Consider the following 19,202-nt stretch of genomic DNA (forward strand, 5'->3'; position numbering starts at 1 on the left):
GTTGAAAATATGCCAATTTAAAAATTCTTATTACAAAAAGAAATTGATCTGACAGAACCTTGTTTGCTGCCCTTGCAGACCGTCACATTTATGCTATTTATTAGTCAGCTTTAGGAAATCTGCCCCAATGTTCTTCTTTTTTACCCTTTTCATTTCGTTATTCTATCTATATTCATACAGTCATATATTTACATGCTGCTCCTTCACTAAACCTTGCAATATCAATAGTTATAAACATTTCCGCAGAAAAACCCAGAGAACTGAGCCACCAAGTCTGGGAACAGAGAAGACGAGGCATGTTGGGCACATCTGGCATTTACATGGCGTCTTCCTGTCACATGTTCATTAATATGCAGGAGAAATGTTAGATAAATCCAGAAGGAATGCTAATATTTGGATTTCTATATCCTCTCTGTCCATTTTCTTTGCTTGGCCCCAGCTCTAGGACGCTCGGCCCCTGTGCACATGTGGAGTCTTTCTGCGTAATAATGGAGAGGATTCAAGGGAACAGCTGTCAACAACAGTACTAGAAAGCTGATGATGTGAAAAAGTGACCCGCTCCTATCTGCCCTAATAAAGTGGATAAAATGAACAGTGATGTAATATTCCATTAATATAACACTTACACCTGGATTATGAAATATTCTGGATTGCACATTGTGCAGAAAGAGGGAAGATCTTAATTATTCCATTATAATGATTAACATCATCATCACTATCCCCATCGGGGCTCACAATCTACATTCCCTATCAGTATGCCTTTGGAGTGTGGGAGGAAACAGGAGAACCAGAAGTAAACCCAGCAAACACAGAGAGAACATACAAACTCCTTGCAGATGTTGTTCTTGGTGGGATTTGAACCCAGGACTCCAGCGCTGCAAAGCAACAGAGCTAACAACTGAGCCACCATTCTCTAAAATTCGAAGTGAGCAGGCGTACCGAGCCCTTGGTCACACCAAGAGTGCACTGACGCCCCTTCTTTAGAATTGTAAGTCATTTTCTCAATCGCAGTACCACCAAAATGTATGATTTTTATTAGGGCCAAGTCACTTTATAGCTAGTTTAATACGCATTTTGCAGAGACGTTCTCTTTAAGTGGCTCCCAAACCAATCAAAGTTTTTCCTTGTATCCCCACCCTCCCCCAGCAATAACCAGTCGGAAGAGATTATTATAACGATCAGGATCCAAACACCAGGGAGCCAAGAAAAGTCAGGAAAAATAAGACGATACTGAATATGAAGACAGTTATAGAAAGTGAGGATCCAGCTACAAAGCTATACATTAAAAGGCTTTGCTTTTACAGATTCTGTCCATACATCCATGTTAAGTACGTCTGTATAAGAGACTGGAGACCCTTGTGTTACATAAGGTCAAGAGATGCATCCAGCGCTCCAGGGAGACTCCATTATGCCATTTAATTCAATAGATGTCCAGGGAGAACAAGCATTTTCATTGTGGTTTCGCCACAGATTACATTGGGATGCACTGAAGGATTTTCCATAAAAGAATTACAATGAGGTTGTCTTTTTCAGGAGTTCCCCTTGAAGCCAAGCTCTGGTCTATATACTAGCATGTCAGAGGTCACTGGATAATGCTGTATGTTTAACCGGCACAGGGAACTCGTTACATAACCATCAGACAAATACCTCTAATGACAACTGTACGTACATGCTCCGGTCCACTAAACTTATAGCACATGGGGGGCTGGGGTGAATAGTGGTGACTGCAACTCACTTCAAAGATTATAGTTTAAGGAGTAATGTTTCACCTTGTTGAAAGTGACATGCCAGTGTAAGGAGACATATAGGCCATGCAATGCACTTCTGAGAAATTAAATATGCAAATTGCCTCTTCGGTGAGGAAGAGGACTAGAACTTTAGTGTCATCTATTAGAAGTAGCAATACTAAAAGTCGACCCTTTAACAAGGCTTTGCCACATGGCTGTTAGAACCCTCCTGTTTGTTTTTTCCATCTTGTGTTTTGCGGTCACGTGACCATCTGCCTTTATATTCCAGCTCCGCCCTTATAGCTGTGCTGGGCTTCACTGTTGTTTGACTGTTTCTCTAGCCAGGTACTTCGGTGCCTTTCTCTGTCAGTTCGTTTGGTCCTTCTGGGACCTCTAGTACCTTTTTGTCAGTTTACCTTTTTGTGTTCTGCAACAACTTCTCTGTTTAGGAGGTGTCCCATTTTTGTTCCAGTCCTTAGTTCTTTTAGGGACCCCTCCCCTTATGCCATAGGTCTTCGTTCAGACTAGCCGAGGACTAAGGCGGGTCTGCTCGCTAGGAACAGGCATCCCGCTACATCGTAGGGATTCAGCTTAGTCTTACTGTAGGGATAGCTTTCCCCTCTCTTTCCTTAGTACTTGTTGCACATCATAACAGTAAATCCAGCCCCAAAAAAAACTAAAGGAAAGAAATTCGGGGATCAGTATGGCTTCCGTCCAAGTTTTGGCTCAACGCTTGCAGGGATTGTCTCTGGAGGTGGCTGAGCTCCAGCAACATGTGAGTAGCTGTTCTGGAGCGCATTTTGTGGAACCGAAGGTAGGACTGCCTGATGTTTTTTATGGTAAACAGCAAGATTTTTTTTCCTTTAAAAATGCTTGCTTGTTATATTTTCATTTGAGACCAAGGTCCTCTGGGAATGAATCACAGCGCATTGGTTTTATTATGTCACTTTTGCGCAAAGAACCACAGGGGTGGGCCTTTTCTCTCCATGCTTAAGGTCTGTAGAGGAGTTTTTTTCTGCTATGGGTCTATTATATGACGATCCTGATCGAATCTCATCTGCTGAGGCAGAACTCAGGCGTTTGAATCAGGGGTCAGGTGATGTTGAAAATTATTGCACACACTTTAGAAGATGGGCTTCAGAAGTCAAATGGAATGATCCTACTCTGAAATGTCTATTTCTTGCTGGTCTGAGTGAAAAGGTTAAGGATTTGCTAATTGCATTCCCCGCACCTGAGACTCTGCAGGATGCCATGCAATTAGTTGTTCGTGTGGATAGGAGGCTGAGATTTAGGCAGAATGAGGTAAAGACTCCTGTAAAGCCAGGTCCTAGTCCCCAGAAAATCTGCTCAGACGGCGGAGAACCTATGGAGGTTGGGGCGAAGTCGCTCCCCTCTCAGGAAAGAGAGGTTCGCCGAGGGATTGTGTCTTTATTGTGTTAAAGCTGACCATTTGATTAAGTATTGTGAGCTTCTTTTAAGTTAAGAAAAAAAAAAGGTCAGTTAGGTCCGTATAGCTTGTTTACGCTCTGCAGGTGTATTTCTTTCTGGGAGTACTACTTTGCAGGAAAATTTGATTGAATTTCAGGTATTTGTGGAATGTGGTTCAACACTTAATGTGATTGATAAAGGGTTTTTGGAAAAACTTAAATTGAAATCCAAACCTTTGTCATCACCTATTTCTGTGATTGCAGTTGATAACACTCCCTTGAAATGTATTACTCACAAGACTGCTGCATTTCCTCTCACTATCAATGGACTTCACCAAGAAATTTTGGACCTGGTTGTATTAGATAATTTACCCTCTCCAGTTGTTCTAGGATTGCCTTGGTTAAAACTGCACAATCCTTTACTGTACTGGTCTACTAATACGATAAACTCTTGGAGTCCGAAGTGCTATGATAAATGTTGCAACCATTGCGGCAGTGGAAAAAGGGGAATTACCTGTACCTATTCAAGATTTTTGGAGGTTTTTTTCAAAGGAGGAGTCGCAAGTTTTACCTCCTCATAGGGATTATAATTGCGCCATTGAGTTTGTTCCGGGAGCTACTCTTCCCAAGAGTCGCTTGTTTAATCTGACAATCCCTGAAAAAAGGCCTTGTAGGAGTACATACAGACTAGCCTGGCTGCTGGTCACATTAGACCTTCTAAGTCGCCTGTGGCAGTTGGATTTTTCTTTGTTAAAAAAAAAGGACGGCGGTTTACGTCCATGTCTGGATTTTCGTGAAATTAATAAGATTACCATACGCAATTCCTACCCATTTCCGTTAATTCCTGACTTCTTTAACCAGTTAGTGGGAGCCAAGTGGTTCTCTAAGATTGATCTCCGGGGGGCATACAATTTGTTACGAGTGAAGGAGGGTGATGAATGGAAAACTGCTTTTAACACTCCGGTAGGTCATTTTGAGAATCTGGTGATGCCTTTTGGTCTTACCAATGCACCTGCATTTTTTCAGAACCTTATTAATGACATCCTGAGACCTTTGATTGGTAAGAATGTGGTTGTGTATTTGGATGACATTTTGATTTATTCACCAGATCTGGAGTCCCATTGGCAGAGTGTATGTGAAGTTTTGCAGTTATTGAGTGATAATTCACTCTTTGCTAAGCTGGGGAAATGTGAGTTCGCTGTGCAGAAAATTAGTTTTTTGGGCTACATTGTCTCCAGCGAGGGCTTTGAGATGGACCCGGTGAAGGTTCAGGCTGTGCAGGAATGGCCTAGGCCTATTGGTTTGAAATCTATACAGAGATTTTGGGGTTTTGCCAATTATTACAGGAAATTCATTAAGAATTTTTCTGTAATTGTTAAGCCTCTAACAGATCTCACCAAGAAAGGTGCGAATACGGCCCAGCGGACTACTGAGGCCATTGAAGCATTAAGTATCTCAAAGAGAGGTTCAGTTCTGCCCCTATCCTTATGCAGCTTGATGAGACCAAGCCTTTTTTGGTCGAGGTCGATGCTTCATCTGTGGGGGTCGGAGCAGTTTTGTCTCAGGAGAACAGGGATGGAGTACATCCTTGTGCCTTCTTTTCGAAAAAAAATTTCGGAAACCGAACTGAATTATGATGTTGGAAATCGGGAGTTGCTGGCTATTAAACTCGCGTTTGAACATTGGCGTCATTTTTTGGAAGGCGCTAGATTTCCTATTCAGGTTTTCACAGTTCATAAGAATTTGATCTATCTGGATGCTGCCAAGCAATTGAATGCCCGTCAAGCTAGGTGGGCACTTTTTTTTTCTCTGTTTCATTTTTCTGTTACCTATATCCCTGGTACTAAGAATGTTAAAGCCGATGCTTTATCTCGCAGCTTCTCTCCTACGGTCGGTGCCGAGGAGGAGGAGAGCATTTTACAGAAAGGAGTTGTGGTGGCGGCATTGTACTCCGCTCTGGAGGATGGGATTCTGAAAGCTCAAGATGATGCTCCATCTAACACTCCCCATGGGAGGTTGTTCGTGCCTAGAACCTTTAGGAGAGATTTGTTTGTGGAGTGTCATGAGTCTCGGTTGGCAGGTCATCCAGGAATTTCGGAGACTAAGAGACTTATCAGTCGCAGTTTTTGGTGGCCTGGATGGCAGAAAGAAGTCACCAAGTGGGTGCATCAATGTACTGTGTGTGCTAGGTCAAAGGCTTCACATACTCCTGCTGCGGGGTTGCTTTGCCCTCTGGAGGTTCCTAGTGCGCCTTGGACGCATCTCACAATGGATTTTATTGCTGATCTTCCTGTGTCCGAGGGTTTTTCTGTCATCTGGGTGGTCGTGGACTGTTTTAGTAAGATGTGTCATTTGGTTCCATTCATTAAGTTGCCCTACGCCAAGACACTCACTAAGGCGTTTGTTAAGGAAATTGTCAAGCTTCATGGTGTTCCCACTGATATTGTTTCTGATAGAGGACCTCAGTTTGTGGCTCGCTTTTGGCGTGCTTTTTGTGACAGGTTGGGAGTCCATTTGTCATTTTAATCTGGTTATCATCCTGAGTCTAATGGACAGACTGAAAGAAAGAACCAGGATGTAGAACAGTTTTTGTGTTGTTTTGTGGCGGACAATCAAGAGGTGTGGTCTGAGTTTCTGCCTCTCGCAGAATTTGCTCTTAACAATCATACATCCTCTGCTGGGTGTTCTCCTTTTTTTTGTTGTACTGGGAGACATCCGTCTTTGGGTTCGTTTTCCAAATTGGGGTCGGCGGTGCCGGAGGAGGAGAATTTTTCCGGTGATTTGGAAAGAGTTTGGACTAATGTACGTTGCAACCTTCAAGAGGCTAACAAGAAGTCCAAGTATTTTGACAGGAAACGTAAGGAGGTTTTGTTTACTGTGGGTGACATGGTTTGGTTGTCCTCAAGGAACTTGCGGTTGAGGATTCCCTCTAAAAAACTGGGTCCTAAGTTTGTGGGTCCATTTAAAGTGCTTCAGGTTGTTAACCCGTCTGCGGTTAGGTTGGATGTTCCTACTTCCTGGAAGATTAATCCTGTGTTTCATGTTTCTTTGTTGAAAAAAACTGATGTATCTGATAGGGACGCCACTGTCACAGTTCCTCCTGTGGTGGAAGACGGTGAATATGAAATTTCACGTATCTTGAATTCTAGATGGCATAGAGGGAGATTACAGTATCTTGTCTCCTGGAAGGGTTTCGGTCCCGAAGACAACTCCTGGGTAAGGGCGGATAATGTCTCTGCTCCTAGGCTTGTTAAAGCTTTCCACAGGAGGTTTCCGGATAGGCCTGGGCCTGGAGGATCCGGAGGATTCTCATAGAAGAGGGGGTACTGTTAGAACCCTCCTGTTTGTTTTTTCCATCTTGTGTTTTGCAGTCACGTAATCATCTGCCTTTATATTCCAGCTCCGCCCTTATGGCTGTGCTGGACTTCAGTGTTGTTTGACTGTTTTTCTAGCCAGGTGCTTCTGTGCCTTTCTCTGTCAGTTCGTTTGGTCCTTCTGCGACCTCTAGTACCTTTTTGTCAGTTTATCTTTTAGTGTTCTGCAACAACTTCTCTGTTTAGGAGGTGTCCCATTTTCGTTCCAGTCCTTAGTTCTTTTAGGGACCCCTCCCCTTATGCTATAGGTCCTCGTTTAGACTAGCCGAGGACTAAGGCGGGTCTGTTCGCTAGGAACAGGCAGCCCGCTACTTCGTAGGGATTCAGCTTAGTCTTACTGTAGGGATAGCTTTCCCCTCTCTTTCCTTAGTACTTGTTGCAGATCATAACAATGGCTTAGGATAAAAGCAAAACCAAAATCTCTGTTTGCAAGACACGTGTTTCGGGGTATTGCCCCTCCTCAATGCAAAGCATGAGATATGATTATGCACTGAGGAGGGTCAACACCCTGAAACACATGTCTGCATATAGAGATTCTAGTTTGGCTTAAAACGTGTTAAAGGGTCGATATTGACTTTTTAGGACTGTTGCACTAGAGTTCAAGTCCTCTTCCTCTCTGAAGAAGCAATTTGAATAGTCAAAGATTATAGTCACCGTTGCTTTAAACAATCCCTTGACCACCGTGCGGAGAAAGGGAATGTAATACAGAATGGAGGCTCAGTGGTCAGCACTGTTTATTTGCGGGACAGAACTGCTGGAATCGAGAAATGGGTCACCATTAACAAGAAATTAATATTTTAAAAAAACATGAAGAGATTGACTATTTAATATTCAATAAAATCTAAGGACTTGTTGAGGACTGTTCTTGGCTCTACACACCTGCTCTTATTTAACCGTCTGAGAAGTACAGCTGCTCCTCATAAAACCAATCTATCACTTCTACAGATAAAGACCTCTTTGAATATATCTTCTCTTTTTTTTCAGATTTCTATCTGTGGTTTCCCTGCGGAGCAATCCATAGCCATCTGACAGTTCTGCTAAGATATTACCGGGGTTGATATATTCATTGGAGGTCTTTGTAAATTGAATTAGTGAAGGTACTCCCTGAACTCCTGACCTCCATTATTCATAGGGAACGGTTATTGAGAAGCCTTTGATTTGATCCCTGTGTTATCAGGTCTAGATAGACTTCTTAGTCTTTATCTTCCTTAATATCGTCTTCTTCTAAAGAGGAGGTGACCAGAGAGAAAGTGGCAGAAGATGCATCTTGTGCTGTCAGGGACACTTGGAGTAATAGATGTTGGAATTTCAATTTGTAGTCTCTGCTTTGTATTCAGCAAAAAGGTTGAAAGTGCTCCCAACCTCCCCCAAAGTCATTAGTCCCCATCCATCTCGTGTGGGATGCGGAGGGACCTTCGGAAAGCACATTTGTTTTTTATTTATTTCGGGTTTGGCCTCCCAATATCCAGCAACTGGAAACTGTCTGTTCTTTCTCTTGAGTGAACAGTAATTGGTAAATGTCAGGAAATTACCAAGTCATGGGGCAATGTCTTTTAATGAAGCGCGTAACCGTTTTAACTCAACCTGCCTGTCATGTAGGGATCATGCTTCTATTAAATCAATGTGTACTTACATTGCTTTTCTTCTGCTATGTGAATAATAAAAGTCTTTGTTGGTGGGGGTAAGATAATTCAATGTACTGATTATAGACCCCGTCATGTTGTAATGCTCATAAACCTATTGAAGACAGGTATTGGCCCTAATATCAGGGGCATTTTGCACCCATGTAGCTATTGAGATGCTTCATCCTACTTGAATACCCAAGATTATGTTTATGTTATATAAATATATTAAAGAATTTTGATGACCTGTATATCAGGTCAGCAAAGGTCCAACACTTGGCACCCTCAATAATCAGATCCAAGCAACCGATGGATAAAGGCTCCCATACACATTAGACTTAAGTCAGCTGAACCCGCTGATTTAGACTGGTTCGGCCAGTGGTCTAATGTGCATGGGGATGTCGGCCGACTGATAGTTGGGAGAGATGTCGATCGCACATGTCTGATTTCGGACTGTTGATCGCATTTTTCTCCAAGATAAGTCGCCAGCCGACAAGTCAACCGGCGGCTTTCTCATGGAGAATACAAGAGTGCTCAACCGAGCTAACGCTCTTGTGAATGGGAGAGTCGGCAGAGATGGCTGACAACCAAAAGATTGGCCAAAGCATTGTTCAGCCGGCCGCCATGTAGTGTGTATGGCCAGCTTTAGGTAGATCAGCTCCAATTTAGGAGATCTGCAGTTCTTAGCAGCTGGTACAACACACTGAATTAATCTGTGCTGTTCAGATTTTACATCTGGTCGCCATCGGGTGCTAGCTCCTCGCCAATCTGATATTGATAACCTATACTAAAAAAAGGTCATCAATATTGTATGTCTGGACAAGGCCAGGGGGTGTACTTATAAGTATATGTACCAGGGATGCTCCACTGGCCAAATATATGCATGAGCCCCTATTCACCCGACGGAAGCCAAGATCATGTACTTTTGGCCTCCTTCTTTTTTACTGTATGGAAAAGTGCAGCACACAACAGGCCAGTAGAAAAAACTATGCTGCACATATATTTTTTAACATTAAGGCTAATAGGTGATGTATGACACCTCCATCAGAGGTATTAATTGGATAATACACTCTGGAGCCCAATTTTACATATTTTCCCAGTGCAGACTATAGCACTGAGGTGGAATATTGCCAACACCACTGAAACACATAGATTGGAGCTGAACGTAATCATTGTGGTAAAGACATTTTGGGGATTTTTCTGCCTAACCCAAAACAGTCCCCCTTGTGTGGTTTATGAATATATGAAACTGCTCTATTCATTCATTTCAAGCTTGTGGATGGTTGTGCAATAGTCAAGATGTACAGTACAGACCAAAAGTTTGGACACACCTTCTCATTTAAAGATTTTTCTGTATTTTCATGACTATGAAAATTGTACATTCACACTGAAGGCATCAAAATTATGAATTACCACATGTGGAATTATATACTTAACAAAAAAGTGTGAAACAACTGAAAATATGTCTTATATTCTAGGTTCTTCAAAGTAGCCACCTTTTGCTTTGATGACTGCTTTGCACACTCTTGGCATTCTCTTGATGAGCTTCAAGAGGTAGTCACCGGAAATGGTTTTCACTTCACAGGTGTGCCCTGTCAGGTTTAATAAGTGGGATTTCTTGCCTTATAAATGGGGTTGGGACCATCAGTTGTGTTGTGCAGAAGTCAGGTGGATGCACAGCTGATAGTCCTACTGAATAGACTGTTAGAAGTTGTATTATGGCAAGAAAAAAGCAGCTAAGTAAAGAAAAACGAGTGGCCATCATTACTTTAAGAAATGAAGGTCAGTCAGTCCGAAAAATTGGGAAAACTTTGAATGTGTCCCCAAGTGCAGTTGCAAAAACCATCAAGCGCTACAAAGAAACTGGCTCACATGAGGACTGCCCCAGGAAAGGAAGACCAAGAGTCACCTCTGCTTCTGAGGATAAGTTTATCCGAGTCACCAGCCTCAGAAATCGCAGGTTAACAGCAGCTCAGATTAGAGACCAGGTCAATGCCACACAGAGTTCTAGCAGCAGACACATCTCTTCAACAACTGTTAAGAGGAGATTTTGTGCAGCAGGCCTTCATGGTAAAATAGCTGCTAGGAAACCACTGCTAAGGACAGGCAACAAGCAGAAGAGACTTGTTTGGGCTAAAGAACACAAGGAATGGACATTAGACCAGTGGAAATCTGTGCTTTGGTCTGATGAGTCCAAATTTGAGATCTTTGGTTCCAACCACCGTGTCTTTGTGCGACGCAGAAAAGGTGAACGGATGGACTCTACATGCCTGGTTCCCACTGTGAAGCATGGAGGAGGAGGTGTGATGGTGTGGGGGTGCTTTGCTGGTGACACTGTTGGGGATTTATTCAAAATTGAAGGCATACTGAACCAGCATGGCTACCACAGCATCTTGCAGAGGCATGCTATTCCATCCGGTTTGCGTTTAGTTGGACCATCATTTATTTTTCTACAGGACAATGACCCCAAACACACCTCCAGGCTGTGTAAGGGCTATTTGACCAAGTAGGAGAGTGATGGGGTGCTACGCCAGATGACCTGGCCTCCACGGTCACCAGACCTGAACCCAATCGAGATGGTTTGGGGTGAGCTGGACCGCAGAGTGAAGGCAAAAGGGCCAACAAGTGCTAAGCATATCTGGGAACTCCTTCAAGATTGTTGGAAGACCATTTCCGGTGACTACCTCTTGAAGCTCATCAAGAGAATGCCAAGAGTGTGCAAAGCAGTCATCAAAGCAAAAGGTGGCTACTTTGAAGAACCTAGAATATAAGACATATTTTCAGTTGTTTCACACTTTTTTCCACATATGTTAATTCATAGTTTTGATGCCTTCAGTGTGAATGTACAATTTTCATAGTCATGAAAATACAGAAAAATCTTTAAATGAGAAGGTGTGTCCAAACTTTTGGTTTGTGCTGTAGATATTCGAGAGCAAAGATCCATGGAGCTTGCATTTCAGTGATGGTTCTCTCCTATTTTGGTTTTCATTCCTTGAAATAAGGGGGTCTCAAGGTTGTTGAAGAGTTTCTTTCCACCTCCTTTGTTTGGTAATAGTGCATTGAGAGAGGGGTCACACCACTGATTAGGAGTACAGATGGGGGTCTTGACTGCATTTATGCTACGTAGACCCTAATTTGTAGTCTGAAATGAAACGGCGCCAACTCGCCTCCAAAAAACACCGATCACTGATGTTCAGGAACAAACTTACATTCCAGATGAAAAACGTTACGATTCTTAAAAATAAGCAGAACCGGTGGAGAACGCGTGGTAGAGCGATGTCTGATCTTTCATGTCATCAGTCATGGCCTTCTGGGACTTACCGTAAGTTCTCCCCAAAACATGGCTGCCCCTCTCACCAAGTCATGTAAACGCGATAAAGAGGAAATATACAAAAAACATATTCCCGACAGCTGTAAACTGTGTCCATATGTTGAGCACTCAATGCTCCTAAAATAAACTTTAAGTGTTTACTCTACGAGTGAGAATTGCGGGAGGTTCATGCACCTCATTGTGTCCCGTCTTGCACAATCCAATATGTCTGGTACTTATTGTTTTCATGTAGTTTTACAGTAACGTGACTCACTGTATATATTATACGCTGTACAGATTCGCTATGGACCACCATTATGGAGTTTGTTTGTTCTTCTCACTGCCTTTTTATATCCTCACACAATTTAAAAACCTTATTGATACTTAATTGGAATTGGAAATAGTTTGCTTCGAGGTTGAGGATACATAGAATAATAGATTGTAAGCTCCTGGAGTCTTGGATAATGGGAGTGATACTTTTTGCCAGTGATGATGGGGGGATAACACTGTGTGGGATAGAGATTGGATTCCGAGCTCGTGAGTACAGGAATGATGAGAGCAATACATTGTGTGATAGGGAAAAAAAATAGATTGTGAGCTCCTATTTTCCATATTAGCCATAGAAATCTACTACGCTTCAATACAGAAAAATTGCCCAATTACACGTGGAGCCACAAATCCAAGGAGAGCCAGACAGTGACATTAAATACAGATTAGCAACAGTCCAAACAATAGCCAACACTCACATCTTCTTAAAATAATTGTTTTATTGATCCAGTAGTATAAAAGGCACAAAAAATGGTTGTACACAACAGCACAAAAATTAAAAAAGGCAGAAAAGAAATATCCGCTGCGCTCCCAGGCAACATGTTTCAGATCGGCACGTTCTTTTGTCAAACCTTGACAAAGGACCATGCAGGTCTGAAACATGTTGCCTGGGAGCGCAGAAGATATTTCTTTTCTGCTTTTTTTAATTTTTATGTTGCTGTAGTATAAAAGGTGGAAAAAATGGTTGTATACTGGACCAATAAAGCAATTCTTTTAAGAAGATGTGAGTGCCGGCTATCGTTTGGACTGTTGCTATTACTGGAGTATTTTGCCGTGCACCTGGACAGGTGAGCTGATTGCTCCTTTTTCACATGAAATCCAGATTGCTGGGCTTGTCAAAGTTTTTCATTTGGATTTATAATAAAGCATACAGAGTTTTAACAGTGCTGGTTTCTACATCGTGTTTATGGAATACCCAGGGAAGCCCACACATAAAGCTGACAATATGTGGATGTCTAGTATAGGAATATCGAGAATTTACTAGTCATTTACCCCAAGCTCCATCCACACAAAGATCCATGTCTTTCATGGTCTGCAAATTCAGAATGAATCTGTCCTGAGCACCGGATATGGCTGACCTCGGAGAGATAAAAATCTCCCCGTAGTATAAAGAGCATCATCCATAGAAGAGAGGCCTTTTGTTTGGTACAAGAGCCGTTATATCTGTGGTTGGATATACGGATAGGATATGGTTGTTGAATACCGGCAGGGAGATGAACCTCCAAACTGCTAATATGGGGAGATGGTCATGGGGCAAAGGTTGTGTAGGAAGGGAATCTGATAATGATCTTTATTCCAAGCGTGAGAAATGTTATATGAAAGGATTAGTTTCCCCGTATATCTGAATATCAGTCACGATTGTCCTGAAGTCACAAAATTCTACTGAAAAACAACAAATCTGAATCTATTTTACATCTACCCGCGCCAAGAAGAAGAGGCTAAGAAAAGACCTAAGACGCAGCCATTAGAATAATTATGTCCTAATTTGCAAACTAAATGAATGGTTCTTATGCAACTCTTATTTAAAGTGGGAAAATAAATGTGTCTAACATGAATAACAAGTGGTGTCAAACATATTATGCATCACCTTAAAATATCTGGCGCAATTTTCATGGAAAGCAGGTTTGACTGTTCCAGTACCTAGAATGCTGTCTCTAAAATTTACCTAGAAGAAGATGATGTTGTGAATACATTATCTGGGGAGATACAATGTGTACCAAAGAAGAAAGTGCATAATAAACATTAGAATAAGAACTTGCTTACTTTGGAAAGATGGCAGCCATCATTGCAGATGCATATCCCGGCTTGCAGACGCCCTCGGAGAAATTTGCATACTTGGTTGCAAGTTCTGCTGATCTAAAAGAGGAAATACAATAAAAAAACAAAACAATCAAAACCAATACCTAAACCAATATAGCAAACAAAAAAAACACACAAAAATTACAAGATTTCTAAGATGTTTAAGCCCCCCTAACTTCTTGTGCTGATGCTAAAACATTTTCCAAAATTCTAACCCAAACCTCTGCAGAAAAGGATGAATGAACAACACTTTATTACAAAAAGTATAAATCTCTGCCCAACTTTAAACACCATTTTACAGTTAATAAAATCATTATCATTAATGCAGAGACATTGTAAAAACATTATTTGTCCTGTACTGATCTGGAGTTGGAACGAGAGCTCAAATCCAAGTGCTGGTCACGTTTTAATATTCTTAAATCTACTAATGCAAGTCCCTGATAGATGTTAGATTTCTAAAGGTGAAATCCACTAATGTCAGGCATGATGGTTTATATATGTAGATAATTATGTTATGTTCTTCTGCTCCGTCTCTTCTCTCTCCAATTGCTCTGCTCTAACTTTAAATGGAGCAGGATGAACCTCTGGAAGACAGGCAATTTTGGAAAGAAGTTTTTCCATTCATTGACGTAACAGTGTTATATTTCAAGAATCCCAATCAGTTAGTGGCTCTATAGTCGCACAACAGGAGCCATGTGCAAAAATTGCATATGTAGATCAGTTTTGCATATACAGCCACTACTGGACTATGTTATTTTTTTTACTATGGGCCTAAGAACGAACATGCATATAGTTACTACCTACCTGCCTATTCAGCCCGCTGCCGATCTCTGCCAGCTCAGATCGGTCACAGACTGCTCCTGCCAGCGATTCTGCTGCTTCATGTCATCACAGCAGCTCTTCTGCTCAGCTATGTTGGTGGGTGTGACTGTTGATGTCTTTATTATTGACAGCTGGCTCCCCGCTGCCTCACTGCGGGGAGCCAGCTGTTAATCAGCATCACATTGGCAGTCTATCTCCCTCAACAGAGCAGCTGGAAGGAGATAAGCAGAGAGTAGAACAGGCAGGTAGGTAGCAACTTAATGCACTTTCGTTCTTAGGCTGATAGTAAAAATAAATATATAATCCTGGATATCCCCTTTAAATGGAAGGTAGAAATCTGGCCCACTGTATTAGCTGAACCTGAAAAAAAAAGGTTTATGGCCCGAGTCTATGAAGCTGCAGATATGAAGGACAGTTAAGAAAAGACAATGTCAATGTCCCTGGTGGTTGTTCCCATCCAGATGTAAACTATAAATTATAAGGAAATGATGGTATTGCAACACCTAAATCCCATAGTGAGGAGATTACAGCATTTGAAGTTCTGGAATTCAACATTTAACCCTTCACATCTGTAAAAAAAAAAAAGCAGCAGGATTACATTCTTAAGACATCAACTGTGCACATGAAACAAGATGGTGAACGCCGATTAGAGGACTTGAAGAGTATGGAAAGAAGCTAATTACAGGTCGGTGGGTAGTTCCACACAACTCGTGACAAAGGACATACCGTATGTTACACTTTTCCTTGTTTTTGTTTTTTACATATGGAACCTCAGTCATCACTTGTGTAATAGAAGATACTTTGCAACCAGGAAATGTCTCCCTATCCGTGTGTCAGTGTCAGATAAGAATTTCTGATAAAGACTGGATTACTCCTTGTCCCCTAGTCAAGAGGGTCTTGTAGAGGTTATAGTGATGCTTGGACTCCTTGATTTTCTACTCCTGTTTCTGTTCTAAACATTGCCAATATATTTAGCAACAGCAACATAGGTAGCGGATAAGTTGCCGTTTACAAAAATATTAATTGAAACCATGAGAAATAATGAAATTTATAGAAAAAGATTAATAGGACTTTGATGGCTAGTGGGTCCTTGACTAAACCAAACAAAAGTCTTTCTTGAGTCAAAGGGGGTGGAATAATCCCTTACAGATTCTGGTCCATGTTGACATGACGGCATCACTCAGTTCTTACAAACATAACGGCTGTACATTCATATTAAAGGGACCATGTCAGCTCAAAACGGCTGTTCAGTGTACCTTCCCATCTACTTATTTTCCATTATGTCCGCCATCCTTTTTCTTGATTGACAGTTGTAGCTTTACAGGAAGAAGAAGGATCTGGTTCTAGGAGACTTTCTTGTGATTCAGACCGATTGGGACCACAGTAATGTTCACCTGACAAAGCTAGGGGACCAGAGGGACACACCGCCAGAAGTATGGGGGAGCGTCAGGGGTACAGAAGGGATATATATATATATATATATATATATATATATATATATATATACAGACCAAAAGTTGGACATACCGTCTCGTTTAAAGATTTTTCTGTATTTTCATGACTATGAAAATTGTACATTCACACTGAAGGCATCAAAACTATGAATTAACACATGTGGAATTATATACTTAACAAAAAAGTGTGAAACAACTGAAAATATGTCTTATATTCTAGGTTCTTCAAAGTAGCCATCTTTTGCTTTGATGACTGCTTCGCACACTCTTGGCATTCTCTTGATGAGCTTCAAGAGGTAGTCACCGGAAATGGTCTTCCAACAATCTTGAAGGAGTTCCCAGAGATGCTTAGCACTTGTTGGCCATTTTGCCTTCACTCTGCGGTCCAGCTCACCCCAAACCATCTCGATTGGGTTCAGGTCTGGTGACTGTGGAGGCCAGGTCATCTGGCGTAGCACCCCATCACTCTCCTTCTTGGTTAAATAGCCCTTACACAGCCTGGAGGTGTGTTTAGGGTCATTGTCCTGTTGAAAAATAAATGATGGTCCAACTAAACGCAAACTGGATGGAATAGCATGCCGCTGCAAGATGCTGTGGTAGCCATGCTGGTTCAGTATGCCTTCAATTTTGAATAAATCCCCAACAGTGTCACCAGAAAAGCACCCAGCACACCATCACACCTCCTCCTCCATGCTTCACGGTGGGAACCAGGCATGTAGAGTCCATGCGTTCACCTTTTCTGCGTCGCACAAAGACACGGTGGTTGGAACCAAAGATCTCAAATTTGGACTCATCAGACCAAAGCACAGATTTCCACTGGTCTAATGTCCATTCCTTGTGTTCTTTAGCCCAAACAAGTCTCTTCTGCTTGTTGCCTGTCCTTAGCAGTGGTTTCCTAGCAGCTATTTTACCATGAAGGCCTGCTGCACAAAGTCTCCTCTTAACAGTTGTTGAAGAGATGTGTCTGCTGCTAGAACTCTGTGTGGCATTGACCTGGTCTCTATTCTGAGCTGCTGTTAACCTGCGATTTCTGAGGCTGATGACTCGGATAAACTTATCCTCAGAAGCAGAGGTGACTCTTGGTCTTCCTTTCCTGGGGCGGTCCTCATGTGAGCCAGTTTCTTTGTAGGGCTTGATGGTTTTTGCAACTGCACTTGGGGACACTTTCAAAGTTTGCCCAATTTTTCGCACTGATTGACCTTCATTTCTTAAAGTAATGATGGCCACTCGTTTTTCTTTACTTAGAATTTGTATTATGACAAGAAAAAAGCAGCTAACAGTCTATTCAGTAGGACTATCAGCTGTGTATCCACCAGACTTCTGCACAACACAACTGATGGTCCCAACCCCATTTATAAGGCAAGAAATCCCACTTATTAAGACTGACAGGGCACACCTGTGAAGTGAAAACCATTTCCGGTGACTACCTCTTGAAGCTCATCAAGAGAATGCCAAGAGTGTGCAAAGCAGTTATCAAAGCAAAAGGTGGCTACTTTGAAGAACCTAGAATATAAGACATATTTTCAGTTGTTTCACACTTTTTTGTTAAGTATATAATTCCACATATGTTAATTCATAGTTTTGATGCCTTCAGTGTGAATGTACAATTTTCAAAGTCATGAAAATACAGAAAAATCTTTAAATGAGAAGGTGTGTCCAAACTTTTGGTCTGTACTGTATATATTTATTTATTTTTTACAAAGATCACCATTGGGTTATTTGGAAATAATTATCTGTGGTAGATAACTCCTTCAAAAATGTAATTGAGGTTAGATCACTGTACAACCATGGAGGGCTCTAAGCTCAAGGTCATCTTCTTGAAAGCAGCTGACAATTGAGGGTCTTTGTGACATGGCATGTTATCTTGCTGTTACTACAGACCAGCAGAAATAATGAAATGCAGTTCAGGTTGTAACATGATGTAAGAAAGCATTCCTCCCATATTTTAACAATCAGCCTGAACCGATGTCACAAGACTTGATGGTACTATGTGGATTACACTGATCTCTGACTCATGTCTGCATGGCACACAAGAAATTACATTTAGTTAGACCCAGTGACTTTTTTTTAAATACATTTTTAGCTGTCTAGTTTTGATGAGTTGGTGTCCATGTGTCTTCACTGTTCTTCAAAGAGAGGTCTTCTAAAGTTGTAGCTTGGGATCTAAGGGTTAACACTTCTCCTTGTGGAGAGTGACAAGCTAGGCCTGGCATGTCAGTGTGAGGAGAGTTATAAGGCATGCTTGCTCCTCTGGGAAATTAAATATGTGAATTGCCTCTTCAGAGAGGAAGAGGACTTGAACTCTGGTGCCACCCATTGGAATTAGCAATCCTAAAAGTCACTATTGACCCTTTAACGAGTCTTGCAATATGATTTAGGATAAAAGACAAAACAGAATCTCAATTTGCAGACACTGTGTTTTTTAGTGTTGCCCCTCATCAGTGCAAAGTATGATATCTGATTTGGCTGTTTGACAGGTTTAAGACTGGGATCTAATGGGTAGAGTTTCTCCTAGTGGAGAGTGACAAGCCAGGCCTCGCGTGTCAAAGTGAGGAGACTTATATGCCACGCATGCTCCTCTGGGAAATGAAATATGCAAATTGCCTCTTCAGAGAGGAAGAGGACTTGAATTCTAGTGCCTCCTGTACCGTGCAATCATAGTTTTGAAGTGCTGACTGCTCGGAGCTGCTTTTCTTTAGGCCATTGCTGTAGCTTATGGTTATTAGACTTTTTTTCATCTACTTAAACTAATCAGACTATTTTTCTCGTAGGCTATGTGCCCACGATGCAGAAATGCTGCATATTTTTTCCGCTTCTCCCTGGCAGGAAAAACGCATGCAGATTTTACATGCGTTTTCCCTGCCAGGTAGAAGCGTTTGTCAAGCGTTTTTGCATGTATTTCTGCATGCAGATTATCAAGCGCTTTTCCAAACGATTTTAGCATCACTTGGAAAGTGCTGGACAACTTGGTCACACTATATAAATCCATGCAACCGGCATGGATTTATATAGTGTGACCAAGTAATAGTTAAAAAAAAGAATAAGAATGGTAAAAAATAAAGATTATACTTACCTTCCGATGGCCCCTGGTGTTTTCTCCGCTCCGTCCGGTCTCTTGTATGGGTCGCGGTGGTGTTTAAGGACCTGCGGTGACGTCATTGAGTCATGTGACAGGTCACGCGACCGCCGACATCAGCGGTCGCGTGACCTGTCACATGACTAAATGACGTCATGGCAGGTCCTTCACACCACCGCGAGCCGTACAAGAGACCGGACTCATCACTAAGGAGGCCGGGGGACATCGGAAGGTAAGTATAATCTTTATTTTTAAATTATTTT

At 41.8% G+C, this 19,202-nt stretch overlaps 1 protein-coding gene across 9 annotated transcripts in view; it reads right to left on the reverse strand.

The window, feature by feature from the left end:
- ST3GAL3 (ST3 beta-galactoside alpha-2,3-sialyltransferase 3) overlaps positions 1 to 19,202 on the reverse strand; it is a 421,053-nt gene that overhangs the window by 74,543 nt on the left and 327,308 nt on the right. For all 9 annotated transcript variants that reach the window (XM_073643621.1, XM_073643622.1, XM_073643625.1 and 6 more), the window contains one exon: positions 13,552 to 13,644. In XM_073643621.1, the coding sequence (XP_073499722.1) occupies positions 13,552 to 13,644 (93 nt within the window). The remainder of the gene's footprint in view (positions 1 to 13,551; positions 13,645 to 19,202) is intronic.

Source organism: Phyllobates terribilis, unplaced genomic scaffold (assembly GCF_046119375.1).
Source record: "Phyllobates terribilis strain yellow unplaced genomic scaffold, ASM4611937v1 Scaffold_8__6_contigs__length_399053987, whole genome shotgun sequence".
NCBI lineage: Eukaryota > Metazoa > Chordata > Amphibia > Anura > Dendrobatidae > Phyllobates > Phyllobates terribilis.